This window comes from Carex rostrata, chromosome 26 (assembly GCF_964058835.1).
Source record: "Carex rostrata chromosome 26, lpCarRost1.2, whole genome shotgun sequence".
NCBI lineage: Eukaryota > Viridiplantae > Streptophyta > Magnoliopsida > Poales > Cyperaceae > Carex > Carex rostrata.
Genome location: NC_135943.1, coordinates 688,574 through 710,957, shown reverse-complemented (window position 1 = coordinate 710,957; position 22,384 = coordinate 688,574). Strand labels below are relative to the sequence as shown.

The window sequence follows — 22,384 nt, the reverse complement described above, 5'->3', positions numbered from 1 at the left end:
TGGGATAAAAAGTGGACATTGTGGTTGAGGTTGGATAAAAAGTGGAGATTAGGGTGAATTATTGTATATTTCTGGTTCTGGTTCTAGTACTAGCATTGGTCCGGGTACGAATAGAGGAGTGTGTGGTTCATAATTTGGTTGATAATTTTCTGCAGCCGAATTTTGTGCTGAACATCTAGTCTCTGACTCTCTGTGAATTCTACATGCAAAAACTTCGAATAGAGGATCACCGGACCTTACAACCTTCCTTATTAGGGCTCTCAATGCTCCTTCATCTCCCAATGCGATTCTGACATACTTTTTTTCTTGGAGCATTCGAGCCTGTATTTTTAATTTTCAGCGATTCCTATTGTAGCCGCTCGCTTCATAAATAAGCGATTGCAACTCCTCAAATGATAAATTTTCTTCAACACAATACGTATTTATAGAAGATTTGGAGTAACGTACTCCATACTGGTCAGTTATGAACTTACCTCCAAAATGTACTGAAATTCCAATAGACATGGCCAATAAACTACATTCATAATGACAAATATTTGGTTAGTTTACTGATTTCAATTGTCAACAGTTGTAAACAGTAAATACATATATGAATATTGCATGAACAGTAAATATGTACATAAACAGTGCATGAATAGTAAATACGTATATGAACAATTGCAGAAAAAAAAACCTGATTTAGCAGCTGAACTAATACGTCTCCTTCTCGTTCTCTCTTTGTCCTTCTCTTTCTCTCTGATCTGAATCCATAACCCTTATTTATAACAAAAAATGCGAAAAAAAAAACACCCGGAGCGCGGAAATATTTCCGGGGGGAGGGGAATTTTTATTCCGGGGCGCGGAAATTATCCGCGGGGGGGGGGGGGGGGGGGGGGGATATAAATTCCGGAGCGCAGATTTTTTTTCTGCGGGCTAGGTATTTTTAAAATTTCAGTTGGAACCTGGTTATTTTTAATAAAATAATATTTTTTTGGGTAATTTTTAAAAACTCGGTTGGACCATTCAATTTACTATTTCGGGGACCATTTAATTTCAATTGAATTGATAATATTTCACAAGTCCGAAGACCCACTTTCTAAAATTGTCTGAATTTATTTATTGGGTTCCGGTCCTAATCCAATATGTGTTGAATCCGATCCGTATCCTCCAAACTGAATACAATTAATACAATGTGCTTTGTCAAAACGATTAAAATTCGGAGCCTATTTTGATATAGGGGATCCATTTTGAGATTTGACGACTTAGATCTCATTCGATGCACGGATGCAGTCTGGTACGGTATTGCACTAGATCTGAATTCATATGTTCTATGTTCTGATATCAGATACGTCTGATGGTTACCAACCTATTCAACTGTTCTAGAGCATCTACATTTCTGAAACTATTAGAGTTTCTAATCTGATGTGACAGTTTCAAAATGTAATTAGCCATAAAATTATAAATTTCTAAATATAAAATTTGAGGATGAATAAATCATAAGTAATTAACTCTCCGCTTAAGAACATCATTCTATTTTAAACTATTTTGTGATGTGACGTACACCAATAGTCCAAGTTTGTTTTGAACTTGGATTTATGAAAATTCAGTTTGAATGCTTAACAAAATTTGTTTTCAACTATTTGTGATGTGACGTCGCACCAAGTTTGAATGATTAACAAAATTCAGTTTTGATACTACTTCTAAGTGATCGATCCAAAATGACCAAATGAATGGGTGGACAAAGATGTGATTTTGACGTGAATTAAGGATCCATATATAATAATCATAAAGATGACGTTTGACATGCAAAAATACTATTATAGTAGTCATTTATGCTAGTTTATATGATCTACACTATTAATGACATTGGCAAACCGCTATAAAATATTTGGTTGCTTAAAATTTGTAATACGCATATTCATCCGTATTTTATATATTTATTAATTGAGGAGGGTTCCAATGCCTCATATTTTTTATACCTCATCATACCTCATATTTTATATCTTCATTTTTTTCATATTCAAAGTCTAAATTGTCGATCCGAACCGTTCAACATGATATCTATACTAAAATATGATTAGGGATGAAATTTTATATTTTTTAGAATTTTTTTGCTATTTTTTAAGATGGATAGAAAATCACTGTTTTTTGAACGGTTCAAAAACAGTGATTTTGTACCTATCTTAAAAAATAACAAAAAAATTTCAACATGCATATTTTAGTATAGATATTTTGTTGAACGGTTCGGATCAACAATTTGGACTTTGAAAACGAAAATATAAAATATGAGGTATGATGAGGTATGAAAAAAATGAGGCATTGGAACCCTCCTCTTATTAATTTATAATATTCAAATAGTCTATCTAAATCTTTTAATATAATTTTTATATGAAAATATACTTACATATCAAATTTTACATTTTATTTAAACAAATTAGCTATTTTTTAGGTAAATAGAAAATCAATACATGATTTTTTATGTATTTAAAATAGTTAAAAGAATTCTAAAAAAAATATAAAATTTGCTGAACAAATATATTTTCATATGAAGATTACCTACAATGGTTTGAATTGACCGTTCAAAATTAAAATATAAAAATATAATCCATAATATACAAACCTACAAACGCATTGTACCTCACTCAAATAACATATATAATATATACGTACAGTGGCGATTATAAATGTGTGTGTGTGTATATAAGGCCACCTCCCCATCCATCCATGCTTATCTCAAAGAGTATAACTACTACTCTTAATTTGTATCAAGTGCTAACAATAAAAGTGTTGGTCGGTAGAGAAATGTGGAGACTGAAGGTGGCGGAAGGAGCAAGTTCATGGCTGAAAACTACAAATAATCATATTGGGAGACATGTTTGGGAGTTTGATCTCGACACCGGATCACCGGATGAGAGAGATGAGGTTGAGAGATGTCGTCGGATGTTTCATGCCAATAGATTTCAGATAAAGCACAGCAGTGACCTCCTCATGCGCATCCAAGTATATACTTGTTTTCATTTATTTTTTAGACCTAATTTAATTTGTTTGTTTGAAATTTAATAATTATCAAATATGCTCGCACGGGATGCTCGTAATTAATTCTTAAGTGATATAAAATCAAGCAATAAAAAAATAATGAATAATATGAATGTATTAAAATAACTTGTAAAATAACTTATAAAACTTCATTTATTTTACCGCGTGACTTTGTACTAAATTAATTCAACAATTTTGATTATTGAATTAGTTGGATTTCGACAATTTTGTACTAAGTGAATTCAACATTACTCCTAAAGTAATTGGATTACGACAATTTTGATTTGTCGTATGAAGACAATCTGATTGATTATGATCCAAACATGACTTAATTTGATTCAAACGCAGCCTGAGTTACCAATTTGATAGGCCTAGCAATAAAATTGAATAGTATATAAGAAGAGTATTAATTTCTTTTGTAGTAAAGGTTTAGATCAGGCCACCTCTAATTATTTTATATCCGTAAAAAAAATTATTCAGATTTTAAACTTGTAATTTCTCATATAAAAAATATTATTTTTGTTACTAGATTAAAAATGAGTTCTCTAGAAAAGTACTCTTTAAAAAAATATACGGGATAATACGGTGAATGAGTGATAGGTGTGTAGCTAGAAGAGTTAAAGCGAGTGCAATTCGGAAGAGTAGTTAGTGTGTGTTTAATTAGCAACATAAAATGAAATAACACAGAAAAGTCAAAAGTGTATTATTTTTATGATATCTTGTCTCGTCTCTTCCATTAATCCCCCGTTTCCCTTTAGTAAGATAATAATGTTGTTCCAGCTCTATTACAAATAGAAGTTCTACGTACGTTTGACAATAATGCCAGAGTAGAGTACTACCAAACGTCGACGACTTCGTAAAGTATTAAATATAACCCATTTTGTCATGCTATATATATACAGAGAGAGGGGTTGGCTAATATATATATATATATATATATATATATATAAGCTAATATACAATCGATTGCACCACGCCTGTCATGCAACCAAGTCATTTTCTAATTTTTAAAGTTCAAATGATCGATCCAAACCGTTAGATGTCATCTCCATATTAAAATGTGCTTGGAAACCAAATTTTACATTTTTTGGAATTTTTTTACTATTTTTTAAGTCACTTTGAAAATCGCTGATCCAACGATTTGATTCTGATTTTACTGTTTGGTAAGTCACCGTTGGATCGCACGAGAGGCGTGATGCAATCAATTGTATATTAGCCTATCTCTCTTTCTCTCTCTCTCTCTTTTTGATAACTTGGCAGTGGCTGCCAGATGAAATTTTATTGAATAAAAAAATAGTGTCATTACATCGTTTAGTTTTAAGTAACTGACAAAACAAATAAAAATAACATCATATGAGCTAAAAACAAACATATACTAGTTTCTTAGCCTACCAACAGATATCGTAATGACCATTTCTTTTTGCACCCCTTCTCCATGTGTGTGTATATATATATATATATATATATATATATATATATATATATATATATATATATATATATATATATATATATATATATATATATATAGAGATAGGCTAATATCAAAACGTTTGCACCAACCCCTCCCGTGCAACCAAGTCATTTTCCGATTTGCAAAGTCCAAACGACCGATCCGAACCATTAGATGTTTAATCCATATTGAAATGTGCTTGGAGACCAAATTTTACATTTTTTGGAATTTTTTTGCTATTTATTAAGATGGTTTGAAAATCGCTGTTTTTATTAAAATTCTGCACCACTGGAAAACAGCGATTTCAAACCATCTTAATAAATAGCAAAAAAATTCCAAAAAATGTAAAATTTGGTCTCCAAGCACATTTCAATATGGATTAAACATCTAATGGTTCGAATCGGTCGTTTGGACTTTGCAAATCGGAAAATGACTTGGTTGCACGGGAGGGGTTGGTGCAAACGTTTTGATATTAGCCTATCTCTATATATATATATATATATATATATAGAGTTATGCTGGGTGCTATGGATAGCATAGTGGCCTCTATGCTACGGCTCAATATTTGAGTTTTCAAAATTCAAACGGTCGATCCGAACCGTTCATCTTATTCTCCATATTAATATCTGCTTGGAGACCAAATTTTACATTTTTCTGAATTTTTTTACTATTTATTAAGTATTTTACAAAATTGTTGATCCAACGGTGGCTGCACAAAACAGTAAAACCGTTGGATTAGCGATTTTCAAAGTGGCTTAATAAATAGTAAAAAAATTCAGAAAATTATAAAATTTGGTCTCCAAGCAGATATTAATATGGAGAATAAGATGAACGGTTCGGATCGACCGTTTGGATTTTGAAAACTCGAATATTGAGCCATAGCATAGAGGCCACTATGCTATCCATAGCACCCCAGCCTAACTCTATATATATATATATATATATAGGCTAATGTGCTTTCAGTAGCATATGGACCGAAATACACACGGTCCAAATTTGAAATTTCAAAATCCAAACAGTCGATCCGAACCGTTCATCTTATTCTCTATATTAATATCTGCTTGGAGACCAAATTTTACATTTTTCTGAATTATTTTACTATTTATTAAGTATTTTACAAAATTATTGATCCAACGGTGGCTGCACAAAGCAGTAAAATCAGCAGCCACCGTTGGATCAACAATTTTGTAAAATACTTAATAAATAGTAAAAAAATTCAGAAAAATGTAAAATTTGGTCTCCAAGCACATATTAATCTGGAGAACAAGCTGAACGGTTTGGATCGGCCATTTGGATTTTGAATTTTAGATTTATGGTCCAATGCACAAACCCCTCCATGCATTGCAATGCACCATAGCCCATCTCTCTCTCTCTATATATATATGAGAAGGGTTCAAATGCACCCAAATTTTTGTGCACCCAAATGCACCATATCTTTCAAATCCTTTTTCTCCGTTTTCAAAGTCCGAATAGTCAATCCGAACCGTTAGATGCAAATCTATATATTAAGATGTGCTTGGTGACCAAATTTTATATTTTTTGGAATTTTTTTACTATTTATTAAGCCACTTTGAAAATCGCTGATTTTACATTTTCTGGACCATTGGATCAGCGATTTTCAAAGTGGCTTAATAAATAGTAAAAAAATTTCAAAAAATATAAAATTTGGTTTCCAAGCACATCTTAATATATAGATCGCATCTAACGGTTCGGATTGACTATTCGGACTTTAAAAACAAAGAAAAATGATAGGGTGCATTTGGATGCACAAAAATTTGGGTTCATTTGAACCCTCCTCTATATATAATTATATATATATATATATAGAGAGAGAGAGAGAGAGAGTTGGGCTATGGTGCATTGCAATGTATAACCTCTTTTATACATTGGATTATAAATCACCGGATTCAAACTCTAAATAACCGATCCAAACCATTTATCTTGTTCTCCATATTAATATGTGTTTGGAGACCAAATTTTATATTTTTAAGAAATTTTTTACTATTTTTTTAGATTTATTGAAAATCGCTGTTTTCAGACAAATCTGGACCATAAAAAAACAGCGATTTTCAATAAATCTAAAAAAATAGTAAAAAATTTTCAAAAATTATAAAATTTGATCTCCAAACACATATTAATATGGAGAACAAGATAAACGGTTTGGATCGGTTATTTGGACTTTAAATCCGGTGATTTATAGTCCAATGTACAAAAGATATTATACATTGCAATGCATCATAGTCCAACTCTCTCTATGTATATATATGTATGTATGTATATAAAGCAACTACGTACAAAAATTTAGGACCAATGCATTTACCAGTAATTTGAATAATGGAATATAGCAAACAACACGCCATGCATTTCGATTAAAAAACAGTGGTTTAAACATTCATCAACCATATATAGAAGGTCCCAAGTAGGTAGCCTAATTAATCTGCTATTTATTGTAGTAAATGCATTGAATAGTGGGTTATGACGAGGTGTGTTCCCAATAACGATATTATTGATGTTGTTGACTTGTTGTGTTCTCCCGGAGTCAATATTATAATTTTTATTTAAATTTATTATTTTTGTTGTTGTTGTTGAAAATTCATAAAGTAATTAAGTAATTATTCATTTTTTTCAAAGATTCTTATGATAGGATATTTTTTTCATAAACAGTAGATATATAACTCGTATCCCAAAATTCTCTGTTAGATATCTTAGAGATTAAATTTCAAATTAACATAATGGTTACTCGAACAAGGATTTTTATTATATATATATATAACTCTACATGTGAGTAGAACTAGGTGTTCTTAAGTTCATCAAGGTATTTGGTGAGTTTAACTCCAAAACCTATTAAATTGGCTTTAAATAATAAATCTAAATCGTTTTACTTCGCAACTCACCGTAGTCCATCTATATATATATCTATATATATATATATATATATAGATAGATGGACTACGGTGAGTTGTGAAGTAAAACGATTTAGATTTATATATATGAGGAGGGTTCCAATGCCTCATTTTTTTCATACCTCATATTTTATATTTTCGTTTTCAAAGTCCAAATTGTCGATCCGAACCATTCAATAAAATATTTATACTAAAATATGCATGGAGATGAAATTTTATATTTTTTGGAATTTTTTCGCTATTTTTTAAGATATGTACAAAATCACTGTTTTTGAACCGTTCAAAAAATAATGATTTTCTACCCATCTTAAAAAATAGAAAAAAAATTCCAAAAAATATAAAATTTCATCCCTAATCATATTTTAGTATGGATATCATATTGAACGGTTCGGATCGACAATTTAGACTTTGAATATGAAGAAAATGAAGATATAAAAAAATGAGGCATTGGAACCCTCCTCTCTCTCTCTCTCTGTCTCTATATATATATATATATAGAGAGAGAGAGAGAGAGATGGGCTATAGTGCATTGCAATGCATAGGCCATGGTGTGCATTGGACCATAAATCACCGATTCAAAGTCCAAATGACCGATCCAAACCGTTCATCTTGTTCTCCATATTAATATGTGCTTGGAGACCAAATTTTACATTTTTTGGAATTTTTTTACTATTTATTAAGCCACTTTGAAAATCGCTGATCCAACGGTGGCTTCTGATTTTACTGTTCCAAACAGTCACCGTTGGATCAGCGATTTTCAAAGTGGCTTAATAAATAGTAAAAAAATTCCAAAAAATGTAAAATTTGGTCTCCAAGCACATATTAATATGGAGAACAAGATGAACGGTTTGGATCGGTCATTTGGACTTTGAATCGGTGATTTATGGTCCAATGGACACCATGGCCTATGCATTGCAATGCACCATAGCCCATCTATATATATATATATATATATATTTCTTGAAATGTACTTGGAGACTAAATTTTACATTTTGTTTATTGGATTAATGTTTTTACTATTTATTAAGATGGTTTAAAAATCATTATTTTTAATAAATAGTAAAATCCTTCTGGATTATTGAAAACAACGATTTTCAAACCATCTTAATAAATAGTAAGAGTTCCAAAAAATATGAAATTTAATCTCCAAGCACATTTTAATATAGATGTCATGCTAAACTATTTGGTCTCTCTCTATATATATAGAGAGAGAGAAAGAGAGAAATGGCAAAGCTCAAAACGTTTTTTCCTATCCCCGAAACAAATGACTCGGTTTTTCAATTTTCAAAGTCCAAACAGTCGATCCAAACCGTCAGATGTTCAATCTATATTAAAATGTGCTTGGAGACCAAATTTTATATTATCTGTAATTTTTGTACTATTTATTAATATGGTTTAAAAATCGTTGTATTTCAATTGAGCAGAATTTTAATAAAAACAACGATTTTTAAACCATCTTAATAAATAGTAAAACAAATTCAAAAAATGTAAATTTTGGTCTCCATGAACATTTTAATATAGATTGAACATCTAACAGTTTGGATTGACTGTTTGGACCTTGAAATCGACAAACCGAGTCATTTGTTCCGGAGGCTAGGAAAAAACGTTTTGAACTTAGGCAACCTATCTATATATATATATAGAGAGAGAGAGAGAGAGAGAGAGAGAGAGAGAGATAGATAGACGGACCTATGTGGTTCCGATCGAGAACCACATGAGTCCAATTTTGAGTTTTAGTGATGATTGGAATGTTCTAATCGACTTTGCTCCCCCCCCTCCCGAAATATTTTTTGCCCTCTCTTGATGTTTAATTTGTAATTCGGGTTAAATTGAGGGTTAAAATAAAAATAAATTTCTTGAATTATGATTAGTAATTAAAATTATAGGTTAGAGAATCAAAATTATAAGTTATAGTATTAGAAAGTATAAGTTATAGTATTAGAAAGTATAAGTTAAAGTATTGTTTTTTATCGAGTACCTAATTAGTTAATGGGTTTAAATCTGATTAGTTATTTAAGTCCGATTCGATATTTTATTGCGCCCCTCTGACAAAAATTCTGGGTCTGTCTCTCTCTATATATATATATATATTCTATGATCATTTCACTAACTATAATTGTAAAATTTGCCAAATAAAAGCCTTAGAATAGTGAAGTGCTCATTGTGTCAGTTACTTATCTGACTTAATATATATCTGCAGTTCTCAAGACTTAATCCACTCCAACTGGACCTTCCAGTAATAAAACTTGGCGAAAATGAGGAAGTAACAGAGGAAGTAGTGGTTACTTCTCTAAGGAGAGCTATTAGTAAATATTCTACATTACAAACAAATGATGGCCACTGGGCTGGGGATTATGGAGGCCCTCTGTTTCTCATGCCATTTTTGGTAGTTCATGTCTAAATTATTTGCTCATAAATTTCTGCTTCACTAACTTCCAACAACAAAAAATAATTACTTCTCCAAACAGATAATAACTTTGTATGTCACTGGAGCATTGAACGTCGTTCTCTCCTCTGAGCATCAAAAGGAGATGCGCCGCTATCTCTATAATCACCAGGTATACATTATTCTGATATTATACTTATTAATAAAAATCAACTTCAAAAATTGCATGCGCATTTGTGTACTAACATTAAATATTGTTAACAATTTGCGAGTAAAACAACAGAACAAAGATGGGGGATGGGGATTGCATATAGAGGGGCACAGCACCATGTTTGGTTCTGTGATGTCATATGTCACTTTGAGGTTGTTTGGTGAAGGCACCAATGGTGGTGACGGTGCCATGGAGAAAGCAAGGGATTGGATACTAAGCCATGGAAGTGCTACTGCTATTACTTCATGGGGGAAAATGTGGCTCTCCGTAAGTGCTGAATTCTATCGACCAATGTTTTATTCTTTTCCCTGATATTTTTAATTTATTTGAATAAATTCAGGTGCTTGGAGTGTTTGACTGGTCTGGGAATAATCCTCTACCACCTGAGATATGGCTGCTCCCTTACATTCTGCCCATTCATCCTGGTACATACCTTCTTTTGTCATATCCAATGACAATTATATACTTATTAATGTGTTCAATATGATAGATTCTTCATAGTTCAAACAATAAATGAAAATTTTGTAATATGTACTGGTCTTGGTGTTTTTGAATCAAGACATCTATATGTTTGAATGTAAAATTTGCAGGGAGGTTGTGGTGTCACTGCCGAATGGTTTATTTGCCGATGTCTTACATTTACGGAAAGAGATTTGTTGGCAAAATCACATCGCTGGTATTGGAACTAAGGGAGGAACTCTATTCGGTTCGGTATGACAGGATTGATTGGAACAAGGCTCGCAATGAGTGTGCAAAGGTTTGTTAATTTATATAATTTCCCTTTTCAACTTTACTGTAGCTCCAACTGGTCAACATTCAGTTTCCTACTGGGAATTTGATTTATTTTGGAAAATATTGTTTTCAATTTTCATCATATGCAGGAAGATCTGTACTACCCCCATCCAATGTTACAAGATATACTATGGACCACACTTCAAAAATTTGTTGAACCTATTCTAATGCACTGGCCTGGTGACAAATTAAGAGAAAAGGCTCTTAACATTGCTAGCCATCATATCCATTATGAAGACGAGAACACTCGCTACATTTGCATTGGTCCTGTTAACAAGGTCTACAATCTTGTTTTCTTTTGTTATTAATTTATTATTATTATTTGATAGATGGATTAGATGCGCAATAGCGTTTAATACTTACTAATGCTACTACAGGGATGGTATTGTTGGTTTTATTTCTATGCAGAACCGTATTGCATATATAAACCCTAAATTGCCATGATCCTCTAGTGAACCCTAATCTGAAATTTAAAGTTACATTGATCCGTAGTCATGGTCTTCCAGGGATGCACAATCACCGTTGATCACCGGAAGCCTTTAGATTTCCAAGCAATCCCTCTCAAGTCCGATGGAGAGAGCGAGAGAGGCGGCAGCGACAACGTTCTCTTTCACACAAGGATAGATACCCAATATCCGATTCAAGTTCTGAACTTAAATTCCTCTTCTTAATCACTCTATATTAATCTCTTTTCAGTTTTCTTTAGAGAGAGAGTAGAGAGAGAAAGACAGAGACGTATGTATTCTGAAATAATAATCAATATCATTAGGCAAAAGGATAGGCGCCTATTCAATTTTAATTAATCATGAATGATCTGCATCCTCTCTGATTATCATATAAAAGAGGCGCCCTTTGTTTAATTAATTAATTAATTAATTAATTAATCAATCTTATTTTTCTTATTGGATCTGTAGCCTATTTTTATTGGATCCTTAGCGGGTCTGAATTCAGAACTTGCCTTATTGGGTATTTCCTTATTTACGGAACATTGCCATATTTGATTGTGTTCCCCAGGGACCAATAGCATAATTGTATTATTACTAAACTTTATATAATTTAAACCATCACTAAATCATAAAGTTATTAATACGCATTCTACACATTAAAGGCCTCACTTCTCATGACACATATTAAACCCGATAAATAATACTTAATTTGATCACTTCATAACGGGTCTAAATTTTGACAGTCTATTATTCAATATATATTTATATTACATATAAGCCCACATATGTTGTAATTAATCGAAATTAATTCCAACAATCTCCCACTTGGGCTATATGTATATCCGAATAATATATATTGATAAAACCGAATTGAGTACTCGAACTGTGCTGTCATAGCTTTTTGTGTCATCAACCAATTCCGTCCATCAATCATATTCACAAGGACTTAAGCAGTATTTGTCTCATGAATCGAAACTAAACCAACATAAATCACAGTGTAAACATAACCGAATGACATGAATCATGAAGGGGATGTGTAGTTTGGAAATTACAATCAATGTGATCCACATGCCTATCTCCAATTTGGTCACTTTATCTTAATCTGATTTTGAGGTCAATCATAAATTCAGAGTGCATAATAAACTGAATTACTGAAAACTGAATAACTGAAGTCTGAATAACTGCATGATACATACAAATAACAGAATATCATATAAAAGTTAACTGCATGATATCTGTAAAAGTATATCATATAAAACATAAAATATGATACATAAAATACAAACTCCCACTAAATTTGACAATCCTCTTTAACATAGATACCCATATGAGCGACATGCTCGTGAAACTGTTTGGGTACTAATCCCTTAGTCAGTGGATCTGCCAGCATAGAAGCTGTACCAATATGCTCAATACTAATAAGTCCACTCTGAACTCTTTCCTTTACAACAAGAAACTTAATGTCGATATGTTTAGATTTCGACGAGCTTCTGTTGTTGTTGGAATACAATACTGCTGAATTATTGTCACAATATATCTTGAGTGGTAACTTAATAGTATCCACAATACGCAGCCCAGTGAAAAATTCCTTAGCCATATTCCATGGTTCGATGCCTCGAAACACGCAATGAATTCGGCTGCCATGGTGGAAGAAGCAATCATAGTCTGCTTTGCACTCCTCCAAGAAATAGCTCCTCCAGCCAACATAAAAATATAACCAGATGTTGACTTCATGCTATCCACACAGCCCGCAAAATCGAAATTAGTATATCCAATGACCTCAAGCTTGTCTGATCTCCGATATGTCAGCATATGATCATTTGTTCTTTGCAAGTACCTAAGTACCCTTTTGGCTGCTCTCCAGTGATCCATACCAGGATTACTGAGATACCGGCCTAACATCCCTGTGATGTACGCAATATCCGGACGCGTACACACCTGAGCATACATTAGACTTCCTACTACCGAAGCATATGGAATCTGATGCATTTCTAATTTTTCGAGTTCTGTCTTTGGACACTGATTGAGACTTAATTTGTCTCCTTTTGCAACAGGGGTATTTCCTGGTTTACAATGTTCCATGCTATATCGCTTGAGAATTCTTTCGATATATGCCTTTTGTGAAAGCCCCAAAATACCCTTATTTCGATCTCTTTGTATTTTAAGGCCTAACACATACGATGCTTCACCAAGATCTTTCATATCAAAATGCCTAAAAAGAAATCTCTTAGTTTCACGCATCAGGTTTATATCGTTACTGGCAAGCAATATGTCATCCACATATAAAACCAGAAACATAAACTTGCTCCCACTGAACTTGTGATATATGCATTCATCCACCAAATTAGGCTCAAATCCAAATGAGACAATTACTTGATCAAATTTGAAATACCACTGTCGAGACGCTTGCTTGAGTCCATAGATGGATTTCTTTAATTTGCAAACCATTTTCTTTGGGTCATCAGACTCAAAGTTAGGTGGTTGCACCATATAAATGTTTTCATCAATGTCGCCATTGAGAAATGCGGTTTTAACATCCATCTGGTGTAACTCAAGATCAAAATGTGCCACTAAAGCCATGATAATTCTGAAGGAATCTTTCATAGACACAGGTGAGAAAGTTTCCGTAAAGTCAATGCCTTCTTTCTGTGTAAATCCCTTAGCAACAAGTCGAGCTTTATATCTTTCCACATTACCTTCTGAATCCCTCTTGGTCTTAAAAATCCATTTGCAACCAACAGGCTTCACACTTTCAGGTAATGGGACGATATCCCAGACTTTGTTGTCATACATTGACTTCATTTCCTCATTCATGGCCTCGATCCATTTCTGAGAATTGACACTTTCCAAAGCCTGACGGAGACTGAGAGGGTCATCCTCCATCATGCCAATGTCGAATTCATGTTCTTGAAGAAATGCAACATAATCCTTAGATATTGCACTTCTTCTCTCTCTGGTGGACCGCCTTAAAGGCACTATTTCTTGAAGTTCTTGAGGTGGTATAGGTTCCTCTTCAACATCAACATTGTCTTGAACCGGATTCTCTTCCATTTCTGAAGGTTCATACACTGCAGGTTCATTCACAGTACGATCCTGAACCAATGAGTCTCCAGATATTCTTATTACAATCGGTACCGTTGATGGCGCCTCTTGTATAGGAGAATCCTGTTTCTCTTCAAAGACAATTTGATTTGTATTTCCCCCTTGAACCATAACATCCTCAAAGAACTTAACTGTATTTGTCTCAAAAATTGTTCTGTTAGTGGGATCATAAAACTTATACCCCCGGGACCTTTCCGCATATCCGACAAAATAACAGCTAACTGTCCTTTCGTCCAGCTTTTTCTCTTGTGGCCTATAAGGCCGAGCTTCAGCAGGACAACCCCAGATTCTTAAGTGTTGGAGACTAGGCTTTCGCCCGGTCCACATTTCATATGGAGTTTTGTTCGCTGCCTTAGTCGGTACCCGATTCAGAATATATGCTGCTGCCTTAAGTGCTTCTCCCCAGAGGTTCAATGGAAGTGAAGTATGAGAAATCATACTTCTCACCATCTCCATTAATGTTCGATTGCGCCTTTCATCCACTCCATTCATTGCGGGCGAACCCGGCATTGTATACTGTGGCACAATCCCATTTTCCTCTAGAAATTTAGCAAAAGGCCCTGGACGTTGTTCTCCTGAACCGTCATACCGACCATAGTATTCACCACCACGATCCGATCTGACGCTTTTAATCCTTTTGTTGAGTTGTAACTCAACTTCAGCCTTGAAGGATCTAAACGTGTCCAAAGCTTGAGCCTTTTCTTTAATTAAAAATATATAACCATATCTAGAATAATCATCAATGAAACTGATAAAATATACATGCCCATTCCTAGTAGCTGTAGGGAATGGCCCACATATGTCCGTATGTATCAGTTCAAGGACATCATTCATACGATTGGCTGTATATTTACGCATGCTTGTTTGTTTGCCCTTCGCACATTCAATGCACGGACCCAGATCCGACATGTCTAAGGGTCTCAGAATATCACTTTGAATAAGACGTGTAATTCTCTGTTGAGAAATATGACCTAAACGCTTATGCCAAAGTGCAGCTGAATCCTGATGTGTTAATTTCTGTCTAACGTTTCGAGTTTCATTGTTCAGGGTTTCATTATAGGAAGCAACAGTATCCAAAGCATAAAGATTATCCAAAACAGATAGAAAACCAGAAGCAACCAAATTGGAGTTTTGATACAAACCAAACTTTCTATCTCCAAATGAACAAGTAAAACCTAATTTGTCCAATGCAGAAATAGAAATTAAGTTCCGCCTAAAAGACGGTACAACAAAAGTATCAAACAGATCCAAATAAAATCCAGTTTTCAAAAGTAATCTAAAATGCCCTATAGCTTCAACTTCTGCCTTGTTTCCATCGCCCACATAGATGTATCTTTCACCATCATTTGGCTTTCGGTAACTTCGGCAACCCTGTATAGACACAGAAATGTGAGTAGTTGCACCTGAATCTATCCACCATGTGTCTATGGCAACTGAAACTGCATTAACTTCTGTACAAACAAAAGAAAAATTAGTACCCTTCTTAACACGCCATGCGTGATAATTGGCACAATCTTTCTTTACATGCCCTTCAGATCCACAGAAGAAACAACCCTTTTTCTTTTCCTTATTCGGCTCCGATCCGGTAACCGGCTTCTTATCCTTATTGGGCTTCTTCTACGAACTTGTAGTTGCAGCATCTGAATTTGCCTTACGTTTCTTTTTCCCTTTCTCCTTAGAGGTAGAAGCAATGTTTGCACTTTCGCTCCTGTCCAACTTCAACCTCTCTTCCTCCTGAACACAGTGCGAGATGAGTTCATTAACTGTCCATGAGTCCTTCTGACAGTTATAACTCACCTTGAACTGTCCAAATGAGACAGGAAGAGAGTTAAGGGCCAAATAAACTAGCATATCATCCGATATATCTAGTTTATGTCCCTTCAGTTTTGAAGTGGTATGCATCATTTCAAGAATGTGCGCCCTGACATTGCTTTTACCATTGTATTTCATTGTGCAGAGTTTGTTTAAAAGAATGCCTATTTCAGCCTTCTCATTCCGAACAAACCTCTGCTCAATTTCCGTAAGATAGTCTTTAGCAAGAGTGGAATCAGAAACTGGTCCCCTAAAACTTTCAGGAATGGTCTTTTGCATGACCCGGAGACACAAGCGATTTGACCTCATCCACCGTGCATATGCAGTTTGTTCCTTTTCAGAACTAGTCGCAACAGGCACGGTAGGTTTGGCCTCTTGCAACGCTATGTCCAGGTCAAGGCACCCAAGGATAATCTCAAGATTATCTTTCCAATCCTTGTAATTAGAACCCGTCAGCATCGGAATGCTATTGATGCCGGCTGTAAGATCAGTAATTTTTGCTGAAAATATTCACAAAGAACGAATCAAATAACCGAATAGTAATAAAAAATCAAAATAAGGCATATTCCATCAACTAAGTATCCTCGAACAATAAGTGCTCTTTGGAGTCAGTTATTATTCTAAGATAAATAGGTGTAGTAATCGAATATAACAGTCTATTTGATGTCAATTAGTCAACCTTCCTTTGGGCCGATTAACTAATTACATCTAAAACTTATTGACTATTACCTATTCATTACCACAAGAATACACATATAACACTTAATTATTGTCTTTCCTTTGGGCCAGTCCAATAACCAAGCATCATATGTATATTTACTGTGTATAAATTGGCAAATGATTAACGCCAGTATGAGAGCTTACTTTGGCGAGATGATACCTTTATTAATCATTTTCCAAAATATATCTTAATTCTTAAGCCTTCATAATGATTTAATATTATCCGAATAACAAATTTATCAAAATTTTTATCAAAATTAAGCTTAACCAAATATTTGCTCTGTTCTGGTTCGGCAGGTATACTTTCAGAAATATCAAAATTTAGTACACCTTCGATATTGAGCGAAATTATACCTATGCTCTGGTCAAAAATCAATTGATTGGCCAAAATTTATTTTGCAGCGGAATACTTTAAAATAATGGATTTTGGATCAGCAAACCAAAATTTCGGCAAAACAGAGTAACGCTATTTAATCAGATAACCAGAATAGCACCTTTTCATATTTTGGTCATAGAAAGATTTAATTGAATTTATTTGCCGTAATTGATTAGAAAATCAAAGTTTCCAAATAAAATCATCACAGAGTTAAGGCCTAAACTTTGAACCAAAAATTCAACCTTCCGGTCAAAATAGAGTAACGGAAAAACATAAAACCTAAATTTCCAAAAAATTAATTTCTGAAATTTTAAAAGAAATCCTTTTATGCAGAAATTAACCGGTTCAACTAGAGTAGGCTCTGATACCACTTGTTGGTTTTATTTCTATGCAGAACCGTATTGCATAATAAACCCTAAATTGCCATGATCCTCTAGTGAACCCTAATCTGAAATTTAAAGTTACCTTGATCCGTAGTCATGGTCTTCCAGGGATGCACAATCACCGTTGATCACCGGAAGCCTTTAGATTTCCAAGCAATCCCTCTCAAGTCCGATGGAGAGAGCGAGAGAGGCGGCAGCGACAACGTTCTCTTTCACACAAGGATAGATACCCAATATCCGATTCAAGTTCTGAACTTAAATTCCTCTTCTTAATCACTCTATATTAATCTCTTTTCAGTTTTCTTTAGAGAGAGAGTAGAGAGAGAAAGACAGAGACGTATGTATTCTGAAATAATAATCAATATCATTAGGCAAAAGGATAGGCGCCTATTCAATTTTAATTAATCATGAATGATCTGCATCCTCTCTGATTATCATATAAAAGAGGCGCCCTTTGTTTAATTAATTAATCAATCTTATTTTTCTTATTGGATCTGTAGCCTATTTTTATTGGATCCTTAGCGGGTCTGAATTCAGAACTTGCCTTATTGGGTATTTCCTTATTTACGGAACATTGCCATATTTGATTGTGTTCCCCAGGGACCAATAGCATAATTGTATTATTACTAAACTTTATATAATTTAGACCATCACTAAATCATAAAGTTATTAATACGCATTCTACACATTAAAGGCCTCACTTCTCATGACACATATTAAACCCGATAAATAATACTTAATTTGATCACTTCATAACGGGTCTAAATTTTGACAGTCTATTATTCAATATATATTTATATTACATATAAGCCCACATATGTTGTAATTAATCGAAATTAATTCCAACAGGTATTTCATGTAATGTAATTTGGTGTAGGTGCTAAATATGTTGTGTTGTTGGATAGAAGATCCGAGCTCACAAGCGTTTAAGCTCCACATACCAAGAATCTATGACTATCTCTGGATTGCTGAAGATGGAATGAAAATGCAGGGTCACAATGGTTCTCAATTGTGGGACACTGCATTTACTGTTCAGGCAATCTATGCCACTGGTTTGGTTCAAGAGTATGCACCAACCCTATACAAGACTCATTACTTCATAAATAATAGTCAGGTATCCATAATATTTATGCATGCATATATCAAGTCGGTTTCAAAATTTGATGATCTGAAAAATAAAAAGGTATATGTTGTAATGGAACTTTTTATTTTATAAGATACTTGAAGATTCTCCAGGTGATCTTAGTTCCTGGTATCGTCACATATCTAAAGGTGCATGGCCATTCAGTACAGCAGATCAGGGCTGGGCAGTTTCTGACTGCACTGCTGAGGGACTAAAGGTAATTGTTTGTGTTGTTCCTAAAACAATTAATGTAACTTCTAATAATTATCTGGATTTGCTTTTACCTTGTTCAGGCAGCTTTACTACTGTCAAAGTTACCACAAACGATGGTGGGTCCTTCAATTGAAGCAAATAGGCTGTATGATGCTGTCAATGTTATATTATCTTTGATGGTTTGTGTACTCTATACTATACTGAGAAGTCAATTCATGCTATTTCAATACTTCCATGTTTTATTTCTGCCTCTGTGCTTGTGCATATTATTTGAACAGGCAAATTTATTTATTTTGTTCCATATGACAATCACAGTGACATCAATTAACAATATCTTGTTTTCTTATTGATTCCTTTTACTTGTAGAATGACAATGGTGGTTTTTCAGCATATGAACTCACAAGATCTTATGCATGGATGGAGGTGAGAATTGCTGTTTATCTCTCGTCTTTCTCCTGTGCCTTGAGCACTTTAATATGAATTCAAAGAGTTCCGTTTGATAATGTTAGCATGATTTGGAACTCAGCCAAACTCAAATTGTGTCAGACAAGTCGGACAGCAGCATGTTGATTTACATTCAATTTACTCGTTCTTGTAATTTTTCCTGGGAACTTTGGTTGTTTGACAAAAATCTGTCAGATTTTTTACATGTGGTGAACTTGAAACACAAAGGCTCTAATTAGATTAAAATTTATAATAGAATCCAATTCAATTTAATAGAAATGAGATGAAAGGATTGATTTAGAATTGAATTTTGATTTTAAAAAACATAAAAAGAAGAAGAGAGAATTCAGTTCCGACCAACAAGAAAAGGCCAAACGATTCCTTAACATACAATATTTACCATTTAAACCTTAGAAAACTGGAATTTGATCGGGAGTACACGGATCAATTTTTTTCTTTTTCTTTTTGGATGAACTTCCTCGACCAATTGTAATCCCTTAATCCTGCTATATATAGGAATTAGTTTATTACTGGTCTATAGAAGCTGTTTTGATTTTCTACTATACTGTAAAAAAATTGTGGAAACTATATTTTATTGATTTTACTACTGAAAAATGCAGATGATTAACCCAGCAGAGACATTTGGGGGCATTATGATAGACTACCCGTAAGATAAAAGAATGTTTACAACTTTCTATTTGCATTATTTAATCTAAATGCAATGAAATTGAGCATGTTTAGAATTGGATTAAATGACAGATGTGTAGAATGTACGTCATCTGCAATACAGGCTCTGACTGCATTTAGAAAGCTCTATCCAAATCACCGTGGGAGAGATATTGATGCCAGCATCAGAAAAGCGGTCAACTATATCGAATCAATTCAACAACCAGATGGTTCATGGTTTGAATATTCTAATATAATTTCTATTTAGTTTTACTTAAAAGAAGTCCGCTATTGCCACTAAAGTTTTAGAAAGATAAATTACTGCATTGCAATCTCTCCTTGATTTCATGATATTGTCGTGTTTTTTTTTTTTTTTTTCAGGTATGGTTCATGGGCAGTTTGTTTCACATATGGAACATGGTTTGGAGTTACAGGATTAATAGCAGCTGGAAAGACGTATGAAAACAATGCGTCTTTAAGAAAAGCCTGTGCTTTCTTGTTGTCTAAGGAATTGCCTTCGGGTGGTTGGGGTGAGAGCTATCTATCGTGCCAAGATAAGGTACTTGACTACTTGTGCATAAATTGCCCTAGAATTATTTAGATACTGTATCCATATGCTTGGTATCCTGCCCTTTATATGTAGTAAGAACAAGCAAGTACAATATAATTAATAACATGTGAGAATGGAACTAAGTGTTGATTAGATAATGGTTTGATTGTTTGTGATGGAGGAAGGTTTATACAAATCTGGAAGGGAACAGAGCTCACGCACTAAACACCGGATGGGCTATGTTAGCTCTTATTGATGCTGGTCAGGTATTATTTATTTTATTTTTTTTGCTGGTTATACAGCTTTCATAATTTCTTTATTAATTTTAGGGGCGTTCTACATGCACATGTTTTTATGCCACACATTGCCAAAGCTAGTACTTAAAAGAATGAATAATTAATGCAAGTTGAGTTTAAATTACTAGAATCATTGATCTTGAGTCTTGACATATCTGGTGCGACCTTATTAGCACACCTCATTCATCCCAACAAATTTCTATAGTGATTATCAACTCATTGCCTGCGCTTGTTGGTTAGGCTGATAGAGACCCAAAGCCATTGCACAAGGCAGCAAAAGTTTTGATCAACTTACAAATGGAGAATGGCGAGTTCCCTCAGCAAGTATGTGTGCCTCTGTTCTCCTAGTTTAATATATATATATATATATATATCAATAATAAAAATAGTTTAATATCTTTTTTGCAGAAGCCTTTGTACAAAATTGTATTATCATAGTGCTGATACGATCTTACAGTTAGGTCCTTCCGCTATTTATATTTGTGAATTGCAGGAGATAATGGGTGTGTTCAGCCAAAACTGCATGATTAGCTACTCGCAATATCGCAACATATTTCCAATATGGGCTCTCGGTGAATACCGTTGTCGTGTGTTACCGGCCCATAAAAGAATTTGATAGTTTGGTATATGTTTCATTTGATCCTAGTTTCTCAACAAGTTTTTGTCTGAGAAGCATTGCCAGAAGAAAATTATACGTGTACAAGGAGATCGAATTTTAGGACTTCTTATTATTTTTCCTTTATGAGTTTGGCGTTTTCCATTTCAGGATTGGGAAGGTTTGCTAGATACCGCTTGTTCTTGATTTAATTGCTGTGTTTTAAACTGAATATTGTTGAAGGTATGTAATAAAATGTGTTGGATTTTTAGTACAATTGTTATTGGCCGTTTTTTTTTATTTCTTAGATCAATAAGTCTGAAACAATATACTGAAAACTCAACTATAATTTAAGACCTCCAATTTGGGGGAAATAAAGAAAGACTAACTTGATGGAGCATACCTCATTGCAGTGGGGTTTTGCAGTTATATAACTTGCAATTTCCAAATCATCCTTTTGAGCTCAGAGATGACTTTACGGTGTAAATTTTGGCGTGCTGAGTCCCGATTCTCTGAATCACTTCTCCGTTTGAGTTTGAATTTTGGAAAGTCCCATTAAAATCCAGATCAATTTGTAATGCGGGATTCTTCAAAATTTGTGTCAAATGGAGAGATATGTAAACAGGACAAATCAACGCGGTTGATTTCATTAGTCACCGTACGTTTTAGGTTATTTTAGTCAATAAATATCGATAAGATCATGGAAATCCAGTGATTATGGACTTTGTATAATAGCAAGTATAAATATTGTATGATCATAGCTACCAGATGTGACAATCAAACGAGTTGAATCGAGTTACGAGTCATTTAGTTTTGAATCATGTCTAATATTCTAACGGGTCAAATCGGGTAAGTACAAATATGGATCATGTTGACTTTTAAAAAAATCGAGTCAGAT

General features: G+C 33.8%; 2 protein-coding genes across 2 annotated transcripts; one reads left to right on the top strand and one right to left on the bottom strand.

Annotated features, from left to right (window-relative positions):
- The first annotated feature begins 2,732 nt into the window (after positions 1–2,732).
- Positions 2,733–21,763, top strand: LOC144544468 (cycloartenol synthase-like). Its single transcript, XM_078292977.1, has 17 exons — positions 2,733–2,979; positions 9,572–9,757; positions 9,840–9,929; positions 10,041–10,235; positions 10,309–10,393; positions 10,559–10,725; positions 10,850–11,038; positions 18,477–18,713; positions 18,817–18,939; positions 19,016–19,114; positions 19,302–19,358; positions 20,000–20,046; positions 20,139–20,282; positions 20,427–20,604; positions 20,781–20,861; positions 21,132–21,215; positions 21,385–21,763. Exons 1-17 carry the CDS (start codon positions 2,782–2,784, stop codon positions 21,505–21,507), a joined length of 2,283 nt encoding a protein of 760 aa, XP_078149103.1. The 5' UTR covers positions 2,733–2,781; the 3' UTR covers positions 21,508–21,763.
- On the bottom strand, positions 15,916–17,823 carry LOC144544469 (uncharacterized). Its single transcript, XM_078292979.1, has 2 exons — positions 17,682–17,823; positions 15,916–16,620 (listed from the first exon to the last, which is right to left on the bottom strand). Exons 1-2 carry the CDS (start codon positions 17,695–17,697, stop codon positions 15,926–15,928), a joined length of 711 nt encoding a protein of 236 aa, XP_078149105.1. The 5' UTR covers positions 17,698–17,823; the 3' UTR covers positions 15,916–15,925.
- Positions 21,764–22,384: the final 621 nt, after the last annotated feature.

What these genes read in the sequence shown, in the direction of transcription:
- LOC144544468 (XM_078292977.1), top strand. Translation starts at nt 2,782, where the DNA reads ATGTGGAGACTGAAGGTGGCGGAAGGAGCAAGTTCATGGCTGAAAACT. An exon ending in GCACTGCTGAGGGACTAAAG is followed by an intron (nt 18,940 to 19,015) that starts GTAATTGTTTGT and finishes TACCTTGTTCAG; the next exon opens with GCAGCTTTACTACTGTCAAA. An exon ending in CTCTTATTGATGCTGGTCAG is followed by an intron (nt 20,862 to 21,131) that starts GTATTATTTATT and finishes CTTGTTGGTTAG; the next exon opens with GCTGATAGAGACCCAAAGCC.